Below are 17,925 nucleotides of genomic sequence, written 5' to 3'. Positions count from 1 at the left end.
CTTCATCTTTACTCTCGTGGCTTCTTCTCGGTTGTCTTGCAGCTCTTCTGATGTCTGAGGTGGAGTCTCCATTGGCCTGGAGAGCCCAGTTTAGGTGGTTCAGTTCATCTTGGAGGAGGTGGGGTTCGCAGATTCTTTTATTCTCTAATATTTATTTATTTACTAGCTGTCCCCTGCCATGCGTTGCTGTGGCCCAGTCTGTTGATCTCTAAAATAAAGAGAGAAAGTGTTGGTTTCTAATATATGTAATGTCTTGTTGCTTGTGGGTAAACAGTATTTCTTGTTGTTTCTTTGTCAGTGTTGACGTGGAGATTGTTTGGTTTGCCCACCCTGGAACATGCAATATATCATTGTCCTTCTGTAAGGGTCCCTTTCAAGTCTATGATACTATAGCTCTCTGTGTGAATAATATCTATCTATCTAGCTATATCTACCTATGGCTGGATGGCTCTTTGTCAGGAGGACTTTGATTACATTTTCTTGCCCCGATGAAGGGAGTTGGATTGGATGGCCTTAAGTATTTTTTGTTGGTCATGGGGGTTCTGTGTGGGAAATTTGCCCCACTACCTCCCGTTGGACTAGTTAATATAGTAACTTCAGGTGTATTTACACCAGGCATGGGCAAAGTTGGGCCCTCCCTCCAGGTGTTTTGGACTTCAATTCCCACAGTTCCTAAGAGCCTCAGGCCCCTTCCTTTTCCCCTCAGCTACTTAAGTAGAAAAGGAGAAGAAAAGGAAAGGGCCCGAGGCTGTTGGTAATTGTGGGAGTTGAAGTCCAAAACACCTGGAGGGAGGGCCCAAGTTCGCCCATGCCTTCCCTATCCCATCAAGTGTTACAATTATGTTGTGTAGTTACATCCAAACTTGACTGGGGCACAGAACAGAAGGATGGTCTGTCCATTGATCCACTTCTGGTTTAATGTGTATTCTCTCCAAAAAGGAACTTTCTTCTCAAGTGTTCTAGCCTCTAAACCAGGCATGGCCAAACTTTGCCCCTCCGGATGTTTTGGACTTCAACTTCCACAATTCCTAGGAGCCAATAGGCTGTAAAGAATTGTGGGAGTTAAATTCCAAAACACCTTAAGGGCTGGAGTTTGCCCTTGCCTGGTCTACACGGTAGAATTGAACTATCAATAGGCACAGGCCCTGTTCCCAGAGTTAAACACACTTATGGGCATGTACTTGTCATAATAGGTCACATTTGGAAACTCAAATTGGTGGCTATCTACATATAGAAAAGTTATGGAAATTCAAAATTGGAAGTGATTACTAGAGACGTTTCATCATTTGAATGTGGTTTTTAGCAGGCTTGTCACACTGTATGATGTCAGTAGAATTCGGATGAATGTAAGTTAAGTAATTACACCACAAAGTATTCAAGCGACTCGTTCTGGATTGTTAAACCAGGCTGGAGTTACACTGCCCTATATCCCAGGATCTGATCCCAGATTATCTGCTTTGAACTGGGTTATATGAGTCTACACTGCCAGATTATCTGGGATAAACAGATAATCTGTGATCAGATCCTGGGATATAGGGCAGTGTAGAGCCAACCACAGAGCTTTCAGTGAAAGAGGCTTGGTGCTTTGTGATTTGCGAAGTTGTAGAAGTATCCTGGACTCTGGTTTAGAGTTCTTTAATTTGTCATGTCGGGAGCAAACCAAACAGTTGTGTTGTATTTAAAATAAAAACAAAAAACACAAAGTTTGGAAAAATTGAGAACTTTTCTGCAGTTCCCATAAGCCCCAGTGGTAAGGGATTGTAAGAGTTGTAGTCCTAAAATGGAATATTTTGAGCAGTCCATGGGTGGGGGGGGGGGGGGTCCCAAAAGCAGAGAACTGGCCCTGAGAATTTCTAAAGTTGTTGATCTCTCCAGCCCCTTCCACACAGCTGAATAATATCCCACATTTTCTGCTTTAAACTGGAATATATGAAAGTGTGGACTCAGATAACCCAGTTCAAAGCAGATATTGCGGGATGTTCTGCCTTGATATTCTGGGTTATATGGCTGTGTGGAAGGGCCCTCTTATAATATAATTAGAATGTTAAGTATTCGTCTTTGAACTTGGCCCACTTCATTGCAGTATATATCAAGATGTTTTACTGTGATTGTTTAAAGGATTCACAGTCATTATGACATACAAATAAGTATTTTGGGCTAAGACAACTGCAGGCTTTCAATGTTTTTGTAAGCTGCTGAGGGCCCTTCCACACAGTCCTATATCCCAAAATATCAAGTCAGAAAATCCCACAATATCTGCTTTGAACTGATTTGTCTGAGTCCACAGTTCCAGTTCAAAGCAGATAATGTGGGGTTTTCTGCCTTGATATTCTGGACATAGGGCTGTGTGTAAAGGGCCCAGAGAACCTCTTGTGCTAGAAACCATTTTGCTATTTTGTTATGTCACTTCAAGTACATTGGAACCAGAAAGTAAGGCTTGGCTTGTGGGAGAACATCAATAATTTGATGAAATGACATTATGCATACTTAGGCAATAAACTCTGCCAAGAGGGACTGAATACTGTAATCTTTGTATGGTAGTTAGAAAACTTAACATGCTTTAGTAATACAGCACTAGCACTCTGTAGTAACTTATCAGAAACTGGTCATAATTTCAGAAGTTTGTGGCATTGATGGGAAATATTGGGATTAGTGCCTTTGGATAATAAATACTTGTGTTTTTCAGTCCTGTGAGATCCATATTAGACAGAAATATATTTTAACAAGTGTAGCTCATAGTAAGCACTTTCAGATATTTGAGTCTGTAACCCTATAAATACTTCAGATAAAAAGAAAAGCCAATAATCCATCAAAGATGGTTGCCAAAGTCTTATTGATTTTGAATCTGGATTGTTCAGTTGTTCTTTATTATATGGCCTGTGTTGAGATGTTCTTCGGGAATAAGTGCACTTTCAAGCGTGTCTGCAGTTTCACTCAAGAAAAAGTGTTTTTAATTTTTTTTATTCTAAAAAGTAAACTTTGATTTTGCCATCTTTTTCTACATTATTGTATTTAATGATTATTTTAAAACATTTATATTCTGCCCTTCTCACCCCGAAGGGGACTCAGGGCAGAGCACAGCATATACATGGCAAACATTCAATGCCGGTACACAAATTCACATACAATACATAAACATTAAAAAAACATTTATCCAAATATTAAAATACACCATTTAAAACTGTCCTAGTCATCCGCTGCAACGCACTCTACATGGGGTTACCTTTGAAGACTGCTCGGAAGCTTCAAATAGTCCAAGAGGCAGCCAGGTTAATAACTGGAACAGCACACAGGGAGCACACAACTCCCATGTTATGCCAACTCCACTGGCTGCCAGTTTGCTACCGGGCACAATTCAAAGTGCTGGCTTTGGCCTATCAAGCCCTAAACGGCCCCGGCCCAAATTACCTGTCAGAACACATCTCCTCCTATGAACCATCACGGAGATTAAGATCCTCTGGGGAGGCCCTGCTTTCTGTCCCACCATTGTCACAGGTGCGATTGGTGGGGACGAGGGACAGGGCCTTCTCGGTGATTGCTCCCCGGCTATGGAACTCCCTTCCTGGTGAGATCAGGTCGGCCCCCTCCCTCCTGTCCTTTAGAAGGATGGTAAAAACTTGGCTGTGGGGCCAAGCTTTCGGGACAGGGCCATAAAGCAGCAATAGGAAAGATGACCAGCCAGTTAGATTTGACGCGGATGACTAAGACGGCTTTAAATGGTGTATTTAAATATTTTAATACTTTTTTAATGTTTATGTATTGTATGTGAATTTGTGTCCCGGCACTGAATGTTTGCCGTGTATATGCGGAGTCCCCTTCAGGGTGAGAAGGGCAGAATATAAATGTTTTAAATAAATAATAATAAATAAATGAGATTGAACATCCATAGGTTTTTGTATCCGAAGAACTGATGAGAGAAAATGGTAGTGGTCCTGGATCCAAACCCCAGCGGATAACAAAGGCCCACTGTATGCATATTTGCACGGCTGTCACAGTCACACCAGATATATATAGACAAATTGGACTTGGAAAACTTTTTTAAATTGTTATTTAACAACTGAGTTTAGTCCTTGTTTGTTTGTGAAAACTTTTGTCGTAAATCAAAAGAAGTTACACAACAGTCGGTAAAATATTGTAGGTGAAGGGGAAGCACTGATAACATTTTCTTTTCATCTAATGCCTGGAATGTATTGTGGTTAATGTACAATAGCACAGCTGAGGCAAATACATTAAAATGTAGGCAGCAGTAGGATGAGCCCAAACATTGCTTACTCATATCCGTAGTAAACATGGAAGTCTATAATTGAGAAATAGAGGAGCTAATTAAATACTGTAATCCCTTATATTTCAGGAGGTGCAGTGTTAGCCAATTTGTAAAACAGCTTACATTACTAATTAACAAGATCTGAAAGCTTTCCTGTATATCCTGTGGATGAAAATCTGGTTAATATTTGATCCACAAGCTTAAGTGAATATCTGTTGAAAGAAATGAAAGGCATTGAAATGAAAAATAATTTGGATTATTTGAGTCAACCTTCAGCCATTTGGATTAAGAAAGACTGGAGCTATTAGATTTCAAAAGTTCATTAAAGTATTTGTCTTACCCGGCAACTTAAGGAAATAGTGAATTAGAAATTTATGTTGGAGGTTATCAATCAGTAAAGGAGGAAACAATGATATAAAAGTGGTGCTTTTTACAGTAGTCAGCATTATAATTTACATGTTGTGAAATCTGAGAAAAGCAACTATGTGTGCAATTTTCCCTTTAAACTGTCATTTTACTTCATATGATAAGAATGGCTTAATTAGTTATTTGATGAAGCTTTCAAATTATGTAATTTTAATTTCAACTATGCTGGTTAACTGAGTCATTAGGAGCTCCCGGTGGCGCAATGTGTTAAATCCTTGTGCGAGCAGGACTGCTGACAGAAAGGTTGGCAGTTCAAATCTGGGGAGCGGGGTGAGCTCCCATCTGTCAGTTCCAGCTTCTCATGCAGGGACATGAGAGAAACCTCCCACAGGATGGTAAAACATTCGGGCGTCCTCCTTGCAGACAGCCAATTCTCTCACACCAGAAGCGACTTGCATTTTCTCAAGTTGCTCCTGACACGATAAAAATAAAAATCTGAGTCATTTATTTTTGTGCCTGTCAAATCAGTGGTCCCTGAATTAGTGCCAGTGTGCATGTGTCCAGTGCTGGAACTGGGTGCCATTCCAGTCCTCCCCCAAGAGTTCACCTAATGCCAAACGCTAACATATTTCTGTAAGATAGGCAGCCTGAAACTGTGGCCCTCCGGGGGCCTCCAACTCCCAGAAGCTCCAGCAAGCTTGTTCAGTGGTCAGGAATTCTGGGAGTTGGAGGCCCAAACAGCTGGAGGGCTGCAGTTTGAGGACACCTTCTGTAAGATAAGATTTATTTTGGTGAGTGATGCATCAGATGGTCCAAACTAGATAAAAATCCCAGCCCCTTTTTGTTGATAGGTTCCAGTGTTTCCCCTTAGCCAAAGATAGAATCTGTATTGCTATTCTGATTACCATATAACAATACTCCATTCTAATGCCAAAGGAAAAAACTAATTACTGACTGCAGTCAAGGTGATGAAGAAAAAAATTACATAACATGTTGAACCTTGAAGATATATTTAGAAAAGGCTTAAAGTTTCTAGGATACAGCAGTGGCTTTTAAAAAAAATAGTAATCCATGTTGTGGGAGAAAATGCAGATGTAAAGGACAAAGTGAACTAGAAACACATGTGTATTAGTGGATGGAGTGATATGTAATGTATCGTCACACTGAGGTTTGTAGAAAACAGTGTATTATTACATAGTATTTTCTGCTAATCCATTTTCCCCTACATTTCAGTACTCATGCATAATTTATGGTATGCATTTTAAAGGCAGGCATCATATCCCCAAGCCTATCTAAATCCAAACTAGACTCTCCTGACTAAACAGAACAAAGATGTTATCGTATTCCAACTCCCATCAGATTTAGTCATGGTGTCTGATAATGATGAATACAGGAGTTGTAGTCCAGCATCTTAGAGGGCCGCATAAAATGACAATAAAAATGACAAACTTGAGAAAGAGAGTTGAACACGATTCCTTTTGCATTGTGTACAACATTAAGTAAATGTGATTTTTTAGCTGTTTAGGCTATTGACTGCCATACATTGTCAGCGTTTACATGTTCAAACATTCAACTATTGATGAAGACATGTCAACTTTCTTTGAACATCTATTTTACATCTTTTCTTTTTCAGTAAAACAGGAGTATTGAGCAATAACGTAAAGACTTCCTGAATCCTTTTGAGAAGACATATCTCTATATTAAGATGCCTGCTGTGGCATCTGTACCTAAAGACCTATATCTGTGCACTTCTTTGAAAGATCTTAACAAAAAGACTGAAGTAAAACCTGAGAAAACCAGTACTAAGAGGTATGTATAATTGCTAAGTTGACTTAGTCCATCTATTTTGTTTTCTCGTATTTTTTAAAAGTACAGTGCCATTGCTTTCCTGGTAGACAGATTTCAGTAGTGATCAGAGTTCTTTTAATTAGAGTACCTTTTCAGCAGGTATTATTTCCTAGCATGTTTATCACACTGCCCAGATAACTAAAGCTGACTACCTCCCGATCAAATGTAGTGACATCTCAGTAGAAATAGAACTTTTTACAAGTAATTTTGAGCTTCTTTGAAAGAAGGGAGTGATATAGTACATCTTACATGTAATATTACTAATAATATTACAGTATAATGGTGTACAGCAATATTAAGGAAAGTTACTACAAAACGATATGGAGGTGGTATCTAACTCCCATTAGATTAAATCAGATTGATAAAAATACCCAAATCAATGCTGGAGAGGTTGTCAGGAAATAGGGATGTACCTTCATATGTGGTGGTCATGTAATATTATACAAAAAATTTGGGAAAGCATATTGAAAGAAATAAGAGCAGTAATAAAAATAGAGATTGAGATTACACCAAAATTAGCATTATTACTTATACATGATAATATAATTCCCTTACAAAAGGAGAAAGAATTGGTTTCTAATTTGATAACAGCAGCTAAATTGTTAATAGCAAAAAACTGGAAAGAAAAAAAAGAAATTCAATTAGAAGAATGGTATAGGGAAATTTGGAATATAGCCATTAATGATAAGCTAACTTGCAATATTAAAATTAAAAGGGGAATATGTAAACAAACAGACTTTTGGAAAATATGGGGAAAATTTATGATGTGCTTAATGAGGGAAAGGGGTATAAGCCAGTAAGAGAAACAATGACATTTTGGAATGGTGAAAAAACATATGTTGGTTGGTCCTGGTGAAGGGGGCACAAACTAAGGGTAAGGGAAAGGGGGGGGGGGGGGAAACGATATAATAATAATATTATAAAGAAATACAATATGTATAAATGGATAAAAGGTGTGTGATAGAGTTATATGTAGCATAAGTTGTAATGGAAATTTTAAAATAATGATAAGAAAAATGATTAAAGATGTTTTTGATGTTTAAAAAAAACAAAATAAAAATAATAATGGTATAGTACAATGTAGAAATATATATTACTAATATTGTGCTATGGTAATAATATAATATAATGCATTTACATATTACTTGTAAGCCGCTCTGAGTCCCCTTCAGGGTGAGAAGGGCGGCATATCAATGTCGTAAATAAATAAATAGATAAATTCAGCATACATTATATCACTTGTTGACTAGTGTATAATTTATACAATTTCTAGGCTAATTTTATTGTTACTTAACTGCCCAAGCAGTTAAGTAGCTTTTCTTCCCTTGTTAAACATGAAGTGCCTAGTAGAAAGCAAGCTATTTGATTTAAAAAGTGCCATTCGTAGGCTACAACCCTATGTATACTTACTTGAGAATTATCACCTCGGATTTCAGTGATTCACATATTTTAATATAGCTGGAACATCTGTTTTATACAAACCATATTTTTAAATGATTTTTAATTCTTTGCTTTAATTTCAAGTTATGTACAAAGTGCTCTTAAGATCTTCAAAGCAGCTGAAGAATGCCGTTTGGATAGAGACGAAGAGAAAGCCTATGTACTTTACATGAAATATGTGACCGTGTATAACCTTATTAAAAAGAGGCCCGATTTCAAACATCAACAAGTATGTATGCAGTTACCTATTTATTTACAGTACTTTTAGATTCTTAATACATTCCTTAAGGTTTGAGGTAGAACTGAAATAATAAAATGAAGTGTCAGTAAAGTGAATAGTGATTGTACTTTGTAAAAATCCCCTTTACTGAAAATGTCTTCCTTCCTTTTTAAATTTCCTTTGTGCCACAAAAGTAATTTTGTGCCACAAACATAAATGGAGCAAATTCCCTTCTGTACAAGAGGTAAACCTTCTTCCTCCAAGATTTGAACCCAATACTGAGCAGCCTGGATTATGGCAATAATGGCTTATTATTGTTGATGCCCATGGAATTACTGTTGTTTACTTCTGCGCTATAGAAAGATTTAAGAGCAAGTTGAAATTAAGGCTCTAGAGTCAGAAATGAGTCAGCTCAGAAAGAAAAGCTCATGAGAGTAAACACTTCAGATTGAGTCTGCAGTTTTCATCTATGTTAGATGGGGAAAACACAGGTTCGCAGTTTGGGAGTATTCCTGGATTTGGCTCTGAACCTGGAGGCAAGGTATCAACTGTGACCAGGAGTACTTTTGCACAGTGAAAGCTAGTGCGCCAGCTGTGTCCATTCCTGTAGAAGTCAGATCTGGCCATGGTGGTACATGCCTTGGTTGGGCTACCTTTGAAAAGTGCTTGGAAACTTCAGTTGGTTCAAAGAGCATTAGCCTGACTGCTAACTGGGGTTACAGGGAGCGTGCAACTCCTCTGTTGCAACAGTTCCACTGGCTGCCAACACGTTTCTGAGCACAATTCAAAGTGCTGGTTTTGACCTACAAAGCCCTATATGTCTCTGATCCAGATTATCTGAAGAACTGCATCTCTTTCAATGAACCTGGGAGACATCTATGATCTACTGGGGAGGGCCTTCTCTCAGTCCCACCGTCCGCTCAGGAACGCTTGGTGGGAACACAGGAGAGGGCCTTTTCAGTGGCTGCTCCCATACCGTGGAAAACCAGAATGGCCCTATCCCTGTTGGCCTTCCCCAAGCAGGTCAAGACCTTCCTCTGCCAGCAGGCTTTTGAGGAAGGGTAAGAGGAGGCTCTGGGGAGGTTGGGTGGGATTAGGAAGGGCAAATGAATTGTAAAGGCCATTAATGTATTTGATGTATTTTAATTCTGTTTTACTACATTGTTATTATTTAATTTTTAAAAACTTTTGTATTTCTCTTTTTAAATTGTTTAGTGTGGGTAGATGTTAGCCGCCTTAAGTCCACATGGGGAGAATGGCAGGATATAACAACAACAACAATAATAATAATAATATAGCAGTGTTAAAGTGGTAATGATACTAGTAATTTTTCTCTATATAAAATGTACAATAGTATTACATGGTTTGATTCTTCTTGTAATTTCAGGATTATTTTCATTCCCTACTTGGACCTACAAATGTTAAAAAGGCTATCGAAGAGGCTGAAAGGCTTTCAGAAAGTCTTAAACTTAGGTATGTTTAACAAATGTCAAAAGCCAATAAGTGCTATTGGAATTGTTATATCTTCTGTCATATGTTTCATCATTAGCTGCAGGGAAAGCATTCTGTCTGCAGCAGCTTCTGGTAAATGAGAAAGTCAGAATGAGCACCTGTTGTTTCACAGTGTTGGTGCCATAATTAAATAACTTCTCTATTGGCAATAGTGTTGTGCTTCTCTTTTCTTTAATAAACAACAACTTTGGTTTTGGGGACTGTAACAGAACTTGAAATTGACTAATGGCCTAACTCTTACCTCCCTTTACCGATTGAAGCTTTATAAGTAAATCAGTTGAGTAACAGCACCCTTTGCTCATTTAGTACAGATTGAGTATCCCTTATCTGAAACGTTTGGGACTGCGTGCGTTAGGAATTTTGGTTTTTTTCCAATTTTGGAATGGAAGTTGCACAGTACATCCTTGATAGCAATCCAAGAGTAATGCTCAGTGTGAATCTGTGCCCTTGCCATGTTGCAGATCGTCATGTCGCTCTTCAATCTGGATTTCCTCTCCAGGCTCTAGTTCCCTATAAGATGAAAGCCTAGAGAGAAACTGGGGATCAAAGAAGCTTGATGTTTGGGGAGAAATATGGCCCCTGTATAATGAGGGGAACATTTTACACATGTAAAATGACTGATCACACTGTCAGGGATTCTGACATTTTATGTGAACTGTGGCATTATATGCCAAGACTAGAATTTGTTGTGGATTTGCTGTATTATTTCTTGGACTATGGTTCGCATGGTTTTTCAAGAATGTCTGTTGCGCTCGCTGTTCAAAGTATGTTTAGTTCACAGAAGAGAAGGCTTAGAAGAGACATGATGTTGTTGTTGTTGTTCATTCGTTCAGTCGTTTCAGACTCTTTGTGAGTTCATGGACCAGCCCACGCCAGAGCTCCCTGTCGGCCGTCACCACCCCCAGCTCCTTCAAGGTCAATCCAATCACTTCAAGGATGCCATCCATCCATCTTGCCCTTGGTTGGCCCCTCTTCCTTTTTCCTTCCATTTTCCACAGCATCATTGTCTTCTCTAAGCTTTCCTTTCTTCTCATGATGTGGCCGAAGTACTCCATCTTGGCCTCTACTATCCTTCCCTCCAGTGAGCAGTCGGGCTTTATTTCCTGGAGGATGGACTGGTTGGATCTTCTCACAGTCCAAGGCACTCTCAGAACTTTCCTCCAGTGCCACAGTTCAAAAGCATATCTCTTCCTTCGCTCAGCCTTCCCTATGGTCCATAGGGAGACATGATAGCCATGTATAAATATTGGAAAGGGTGTAATAAGGAAGAGGGAGCAGGCTTGTTTTGTTCTGCCCCGGAGACTAGGACTCAATGGAGCCATGAGTTCAAATTACAGGAAAGATGTTCAACCTGAACATTAGGAAGAACATCCTGACCGTAAGAAGAGTTGTTCAACAGTAGAACCCTCTGCCTTGCAGTGTGGTGGAAGCTCCTAATTTGGAGGCTTGTAAATAGAGGCTGGATGGCCATCTGTCAGGGGTGCTTTGATTGTGCATTTCCTGTATGACGGGTTGGACTTGGATGACCCATGTGGTCTCTTCCAACTCTATGATTCTGTACCAAAATATAGTTGAAAAGATTTCAGAGCAGTCTTCCCATGCGGGAAGTTTTTTTGTTGTGTATTTTGTTTTGTGAATCAATGCCCAATCCATATTTTACAGTTTTTATTTTGGATGTTGCTACTACCTATTCCTCTTAAGAGACCACATGTGATATATAGTGGTTTGGGCATTGGAGATCAAAGTATGGCCTCAGAAACCCACTGGGTGACTTTGAACATGACACTGTCCGAGCTTCAGAGGTGATAGGTTTGCCTTTGCGTCACCATAAATTGGAAACAACTTGAAGCACACACGACAACAACAAATTATTTTTAAGTGTTGTTGTTGTGGTTTTATTATATTTTTAATTTTTAATTCAATTTGATAATACCTTTGCCATTATTTTTAATGGCAGGCAGTTTAGGAAATTAGATATTTTAATGATCATTTGTTTATATTTTAAAAGCTGTGGTTAACAAGACCCTACAATGTTGGTAGTCGGTAAATTCACTTCTGAAACTAAAATATATCTGTTTTTCACCAGGTATGAAGAGGCAGAAGTTCGGAAGAAGCTGGAAGAAAGGGAAAGATTGGAAGAGCAACAGCTGAAAAAACAAGAATCAAAAGACGATGCAAAGCCTTTATCCAAAACATATTCAGAAATTTCATCAGATCCTAAAGGAAAAACTCAAATGGTAATTAAGACAGTTCTTGCACAATTTTTAGTTTCAAATTTTTTTATAGAAGTTTACTCTAGTTTTTATAAAGTTTCTTCCTTTTGGGACTTAAAATAGTTTATTTTGCCTTGTTAGAAGAAACGTTGCAGTTACTTTAGTTACTCTTCTGTTTATTTAAGTCTGTCAAAATGTTTGACACTATACAGTATAAGCTATACAATATAACCAGACAGCTCTTAATAATTCTGAAGGCTGTTTGAAATCCTTCTTCTCACTTCCCAAAAGATCACCACAGATCTTGTAATTACTATGCCAAGAAATTTTGTCTCAGGCATCTTGTTACATTGCTAGCACAAATATTTTTGGCCCAACTTGAACCTGTGAATGTGCTGTTCACTTTAGTACACTTGTTCTCCACATTTGTGGGTGCAGTTCTTGTGGATTTGGGGGTGGGGGGGGGATGGAAATCTCTATAGCCTTTTGGAAAATTGTATTCATTACCATTTTCTGGGGGAAATGGAAGAAAAAAGGAATAGGGGCTGACCTAGGGCAAGATGGATGGATGGCATCCTTGAAGTGACTGGCTTGACCTTGAAAGAGCTGGGGGTGGTGACGGCCGACAGGGAGCCCTGGCGTGGGCTGGTTCGTGAGGTCACGAAGAGTGGGAAGCGACTGAGTGAATGAACAACAAACCATTTGAGAAAATCAGGAATCTCCCCAAGAAGAGTTAAAAACTCACTTGAGTCAACCTTACCTTTAGTGGTAAATATCCACCAGCATTCATGCAAGGCAATTAGGTTTCTCAGCTGTTAAACTGATATACCTAGATATCTCTTTGAACTCTTGGGAGCAAAGATATGCCAATGCACAAAAAACATATATAGCAGAGTTTCACAAGTGTTATTTCCTGTTGCCCCAAAACATCTATTCTCCCTTAAAACATTTTGTTTAAATCATGCTCTCAAGAAACAAAAATAAGTCAACTTCTTTGAAATAACATAGTTGGTTTACTCACAAACTTCATGCATTCAGCATACAGGTACTTTGCTTATCAATCCAGTTACAGATAGAATTTGAAGTAGTTTATTTGTGCAGTTAACATAGGGTATCTTTCTTATAATCTTAACAGTCCAAAGTCTAAAGCATCTCTCTGTTTTGAGAGTCTAATAGAGTCTGTTTCTACTGACTGCTGTAAAGCATTCTGTTTCTAAAATGGAGTCTGAGTCCTGAACAATCCCAGATCTGATCACACGTTCTGCAGCCCCTCCTACAACATAGAGTTAAGGAAAACTTCATACCAATACACACACCTACAATACAGTAAGCATTCTTAATTATATACAAAATAAATAATTAGCGAAGGCTTGAAGAAAGTTGCTATTTCCAATGGATTTGAGTCTTATGTTTTCTCTAGGAATCTCTTGGTCCTCCAGGATGATTCTATGGCCCTTTGAGTCGTCTTGGAAAATCTAGAGATTTTAATAGATGTGTTCTCATAGGTAAAAGATAAATGGCCTTTTATAAAATGCATACATTATTCACCCCAAATGCCAGTTAAAGTAGTGGATCTGCTGTATTGAATATTTTTACATTGAGTCATTATTTGCATTAGGTTGCCATGAGAGTGCAGTGCTGGAAAAGACTGCATAGCAGTCATCAAATACTGTTATTACTAAGGCAGGACTCTGCTTTGCTTATGTCAAGAGTTAATTTCGTTAATTCAGACTGAAGTATCACAGAGACATACTCAGGCAGCTCTGAATAACAAAAAGGCCCAAATCCAAGTTTTTAAAAAAAGTATCCACAATTTGAATTCAGAATAATTTTTATCGGATTTTTAATATGCATTACCAGTAAATTGCACTGTGTTGCATGAGATTACCTCCACTATGCAGTTTGCAACTATTTCACACTTTTATTGTCCTCATAGTTGCTGTGGCCTGTTTACATATGTTGCACGTATTTTTGTCTTTTTAGTTTGTTCTGACTACTGGGGCCTTGGTCAATGTTTATGTTTCACCTCAAGCCATGATGTGGCAAAAAAAGTAGAACATTGTGGAGGATTTCTCTGTGCAGGATGTCATTCTTTATTTTGAATATTTTTTTTCCATTTTTTTGTTTACAAACTAATTATTGTAATAATAATAATAATAATAATAATAATAATAAACAACCTTTATTTATACCCCGCTACCATTTCCCGAAGGACTCGGTGCAGCTTACAAGAGGCCGAGCCCAAATACATCAGTAAAAACAGCAACAGCAGCAATACAGACAATAAATAAACTCATAAACAAAGCAGTAAACAATAACAATAACACCACGATGCGTTAAAAACCTATGGCAGGGCCAAATGTAATAATTATTTTTTTTAAAAAAAAATGCTGGGCATGACAAGGTGACATATAACTAGGATAGGTATTTGGAGAGAGATGGAGCGAGCAGACAATCCTAGATCATTAGTAAAGTGCGATTAGGGAAATGTTGCTTAGGGTTTCCTTATAAGCAAATCATAGTCAGATCAACAATGGAAAACGGTAGAAGAAGTCGGTGTTGTGCTTTGCCAATAATATTCAAACATCCTGATTACGAAGAAGCTGCTCTGTGTCTACTTTTCAGTTTTCTTAAATGTCCAGGTATCTTAATCAGTAATGGAGTGTGTGTTCCATTTATACTAAATAGCCAATTTCTGTTCCTACCTTTCTCTGATTCTGTGTTGACAATTTTATAAGATCAATGCATCTCATACCCTTCCAAAATGCATTGCAAAACTTACCTGTGTTTAAAATATTATAGGTCAATGGGGAGAGGAAGAGTTCAGGTGAAATAAAAGATCTGCCTGAAAGTGGTAAGTTCACATCTCTCCATCATTTATCAATCTTATCTCAGTAGCTAAGGCCACAAACAGGAAGCACCAGCAGAATAGTCAGACTATTCATACAAGGAAATATATAGGAAAGGTACAAGGAGTGGCAACCATTCTCTCCCCCGCCCCACACAACATGCACAGGTACACTTCTCTCAATGGATTGGGAAGGGGGTGTCCTAATTAGGAAACTCAAAATTATATTGGAAGCCACCTTGGGTCCTGCTCCAGAGAAAAGGCAACAAATTAATTAATCAATTTAAAAACTATTCCTTATTACTCAGCGGAATATTAATGCTTCAGGCATCGTTTCATCCAATACACTTCATAACACAATTCAGTTGCTTTATTTATGTTCCTCCTTTCTCTGCCAAGGCAGCTTGCAGAATCAAAAGAGGATACAAGCAAAACCTCATAGTAAATAAAGAGCAGCACTTAAAAAGCATTCCAGACAAGAATCAATCAGGGCCAGCTTAACACCTCCCAACAAAAGATTCCTCTAGACAGAAATCAGCCAGACTTTAAAGCTGCAAGACCATTAAATGCTAATCAAGGTTACCATATTGCAACTTTCGCACTCAAGCGGACAAGAGTTCTTTCTTCCACCCTGAACATTCCACGAACATATAAACCTCACTTTCCTAGTTTCCAACAGACCTCTCAACCTCTGAGGATGCCTGCCGTAGATGTGGGTGAAACGTCAGGAGAGAATGCTTCTGGAACATGGCCATACAGCTTGATTCCGGCCATGAAAGCCTTCGACAACACATCAAAACCTCACATAGCTAAAAATATTTTTAAAAGTCACACATAGCAAAGAAAAAACACACAAAAAGGCAATATTAAAATAGTTTATTAAATGAAACCTTATAAGACATTCATTCACTCCACACATTAATCACAATATTCATTTGGGAGACCTTTCCTATCACACTGAAACACTTCTGTTTGAGATCAGTGATCAAACTTAAGTTTGCATCACATATCATGTTTGTTTATAATGAGAATGTGTTGTAAGATGTTTGATGTAGGTATTTTCAAATATTTTTTCCTGAAAATCTTGTTCTCAGTTTATTACTTTTTCTAACGCACTATTCCGTCTCTCAAGGAGCAATCACGGCAGAGAAATTGTTTACAATGATGATGGACAAAAGCATCAAGCTGATGATAATGGATGCTCGATGCTTGAAGGATTACCAGGAGTCCTGCATCATAAACTCCGTCTGTGTTCCAGAAGAAGCGATCAGTCCAGGGTATGGGATACATATTCCTGTTAGAGTACTTACTGATTAAGAATTTGTCATTTATCAGGAGTAGAATGGGGGAGAGACGGAAAACCTGTTTGTGGAGCAACAATAAAAGCCAGATTTGGGGACAACTAACATTGTTTCTAACATTTAAAAAGAATCTAGGGCAGTCTTTGCTTGTTCTCGTGATGTAATGGGTTGTATGTTGAGCTTAGATACTTGGGTCTATTTTGAGTATAAGCCGACCCAAATATAAGCTGAGGCACCTAATTTTACCACAAAAACTGGGAAACGTATTGACTCGAGTATAAGCCAAGGGTGGGAAATGCAGCAGCTTCTGGTCAATTTCAAAATAAATATATATATTGATACAATTACATTAATTGAGGTATCAGTAAGTTAAATGTTTTTGAATATTTACATAAGACGGTCGTTTAAGATAAGGCTGTCCAACTCTGATTCAAGCATTATTCTAACCTCCTTCAATGTAAATGTGCTTACTATCATTCCAATAATAACAGAGTAAAATGATAAATGTAATAATAATAATAACAGAGTAAAATGAAGGAAATGTAACAAATACAGTAATAATAGAGTGAAATAATAAATGAAATAATAATAAAGTTAAATAATAATAAATAGAGTAAAATAATAAGTGTAATAATAATAAGAATAACAAACAGGACAAGGAAGTTGCTGGAGATGTAAGAAGGCGGAGGGATCATTTTTCCATGTCTGGTGAATGTGTAATATAGTTAAAGAATTTTGGGAAAAAGTGGTGAAAGAAACAATATGATTAAGAAAAAGGTTTAGAAAAACCCGGAAATGAGCCTATTAGGATTATTTAGAATGTGTATCAGTGCAGGAGATGAAGAAATTTGTCAATATTGCTTTGTTGCGGCAACACTAATAATAGCCAAAACTTGGAAAGGGGAAAAAGAGTTATCTATTCAAGATTGGAGAGATACATTAGTAGATTATATCCTAATGGCCAAGCTGACAAATAGCAGCAGAGGAGGAAATAATGAAGAATTTTCAAACAAATGGAGGCTGGCACTTGGGTATTTGGAAAAGGAGACAAAGGTAAACTTGAAGATAGCCATAAAGGGGGTTCAGTGAAAGAAGATATTTGGGTAGTTGTTGTTTAGGAATGCAATCCTGTTTTGAGGGGTTTCGGAGGTCAGGGGGTGGGGTTCATGGGTGGGGGATAGAGGGTTATGTAATGTTAAGGTATAAATAATTGTACAACCAAATCTGATTGTACATATGTTTAATGAGCACTGAATATTGACTCTTTCGTAAATCTTTTGCATATTTTTTCTTTCTTCATTTTTTCCTTTTGTTCATTTGTTTTGTTTTCTACATACACTATGAAACAATAAAAAATTAATAAAATAAAAAAATAAGAATAATAACAACAGAGTAAACTAATAAATAATCTTGACGAGTATAAGCTGAGGGGGGCTTTTTCAGCCTAAAAAGAGGGCTGGAAAACTATGCTTATACTCGAGTATATACACTATTTTGAAGGCCTGCTTATTCAGTCCAGATACTGTGCTGGAGAGTAGCTGAGAGTTGCTAAACTACCTTTCTCTTGCTGTTTCAAATTTCAGAGAAACCGCTAACCTGATTGAAGCTAAGCTCCCTGATGCTTCCAAAGAGGCATGGAAGGAGAGGGGACAAGCCAGTTATGTTGTTTTGGTCGACTGGTTTAGTTCAGTAAAGGATTTGCAGTTGGGAACACCTCTGCGAAGCCTCAAAGATGCGCTTTTCAAGGTGAGCAGGTTTTGGTTTATGGTCGTCTTTAATTACCTTGAGAAACAAAAATCCCTATAGTTATTGAAAGGGCGTGTTCTGATAGCTTTGATCAACACAGTGGTTAATTGGGTACCTTAAAAGTCTGTTAAAATTTCCATCCTATGTCCCATGCAGACATTGGGTAC

At 38.0% G+C, this 17,925-nt stretch overlaps 1 protein-coding gene across 3 annotated transcripts in view; it reads left to right on the top strand.

Moving 5' to 3' along the window:
- Positions 1–17,925, top strand: part of USP8 (ubiquitin specific peptidase 8) — a 47,686-nt gene that overhangs the window by 2,754 nt on the left and 27,007 nt on the right. For 2 of the 3 annotated variants that reach the window (XM_060755231.2, XM_060755232.2), the window contains exons 2-8: positions 6,264–6,439; positions 8,003–8,147; positions 9,526–9,611; positions 11,737–11,887; positions 14,666–14,717; positions 15,844–15,988; positions 17,596–17,758. In XM_060755231.2, the coding sequence (XP_060611214.2) occupies positions 6,336–6,439; positions 8,003–8,147; positions 9,526–9,611; positions 11,737–11,887; positions 14,666–14,717; positions 15,844–15,988; positions 17,596–17,758 (846 nt within the window). In that variant the 5' untranslated portion in view covers positions 6,264–6,335. Of the gene's footprint in view, positions 1–42; positions 119–6,263; positions 6,440–8,002; positions 8,148–9,525; positions 9,612–11,736; positions 11,888–14,665; positions 14,718–15,843; positions 15,989–17,595; positions 17,759–17,925 lie in introns of all 3 variants that reach the window. The other variant, XM_067471426.1, reaches the window with a different exon arrangement.

The sequence above is a fragment of the Anolis sagrei genome, chromosome 9 (genome assembly GCF_037176765.1).
Source record: "Anolis sagrei isolate rAnoSag1 chromosome 9, rAnoSag1.mat, whole genome shotgun sequence".
Lineage (NCBI taxonomy): Eukaryota > Metazoa > Chordata > Lepidosauria > Squamata > Dactyloidae > Anolis > Anolis sagrei.
The sequence above is the reverse complement of the archived record's forward strand: the minus strand, read 5'-3'. Positions and strand labels throughout refer to the sequence as shown.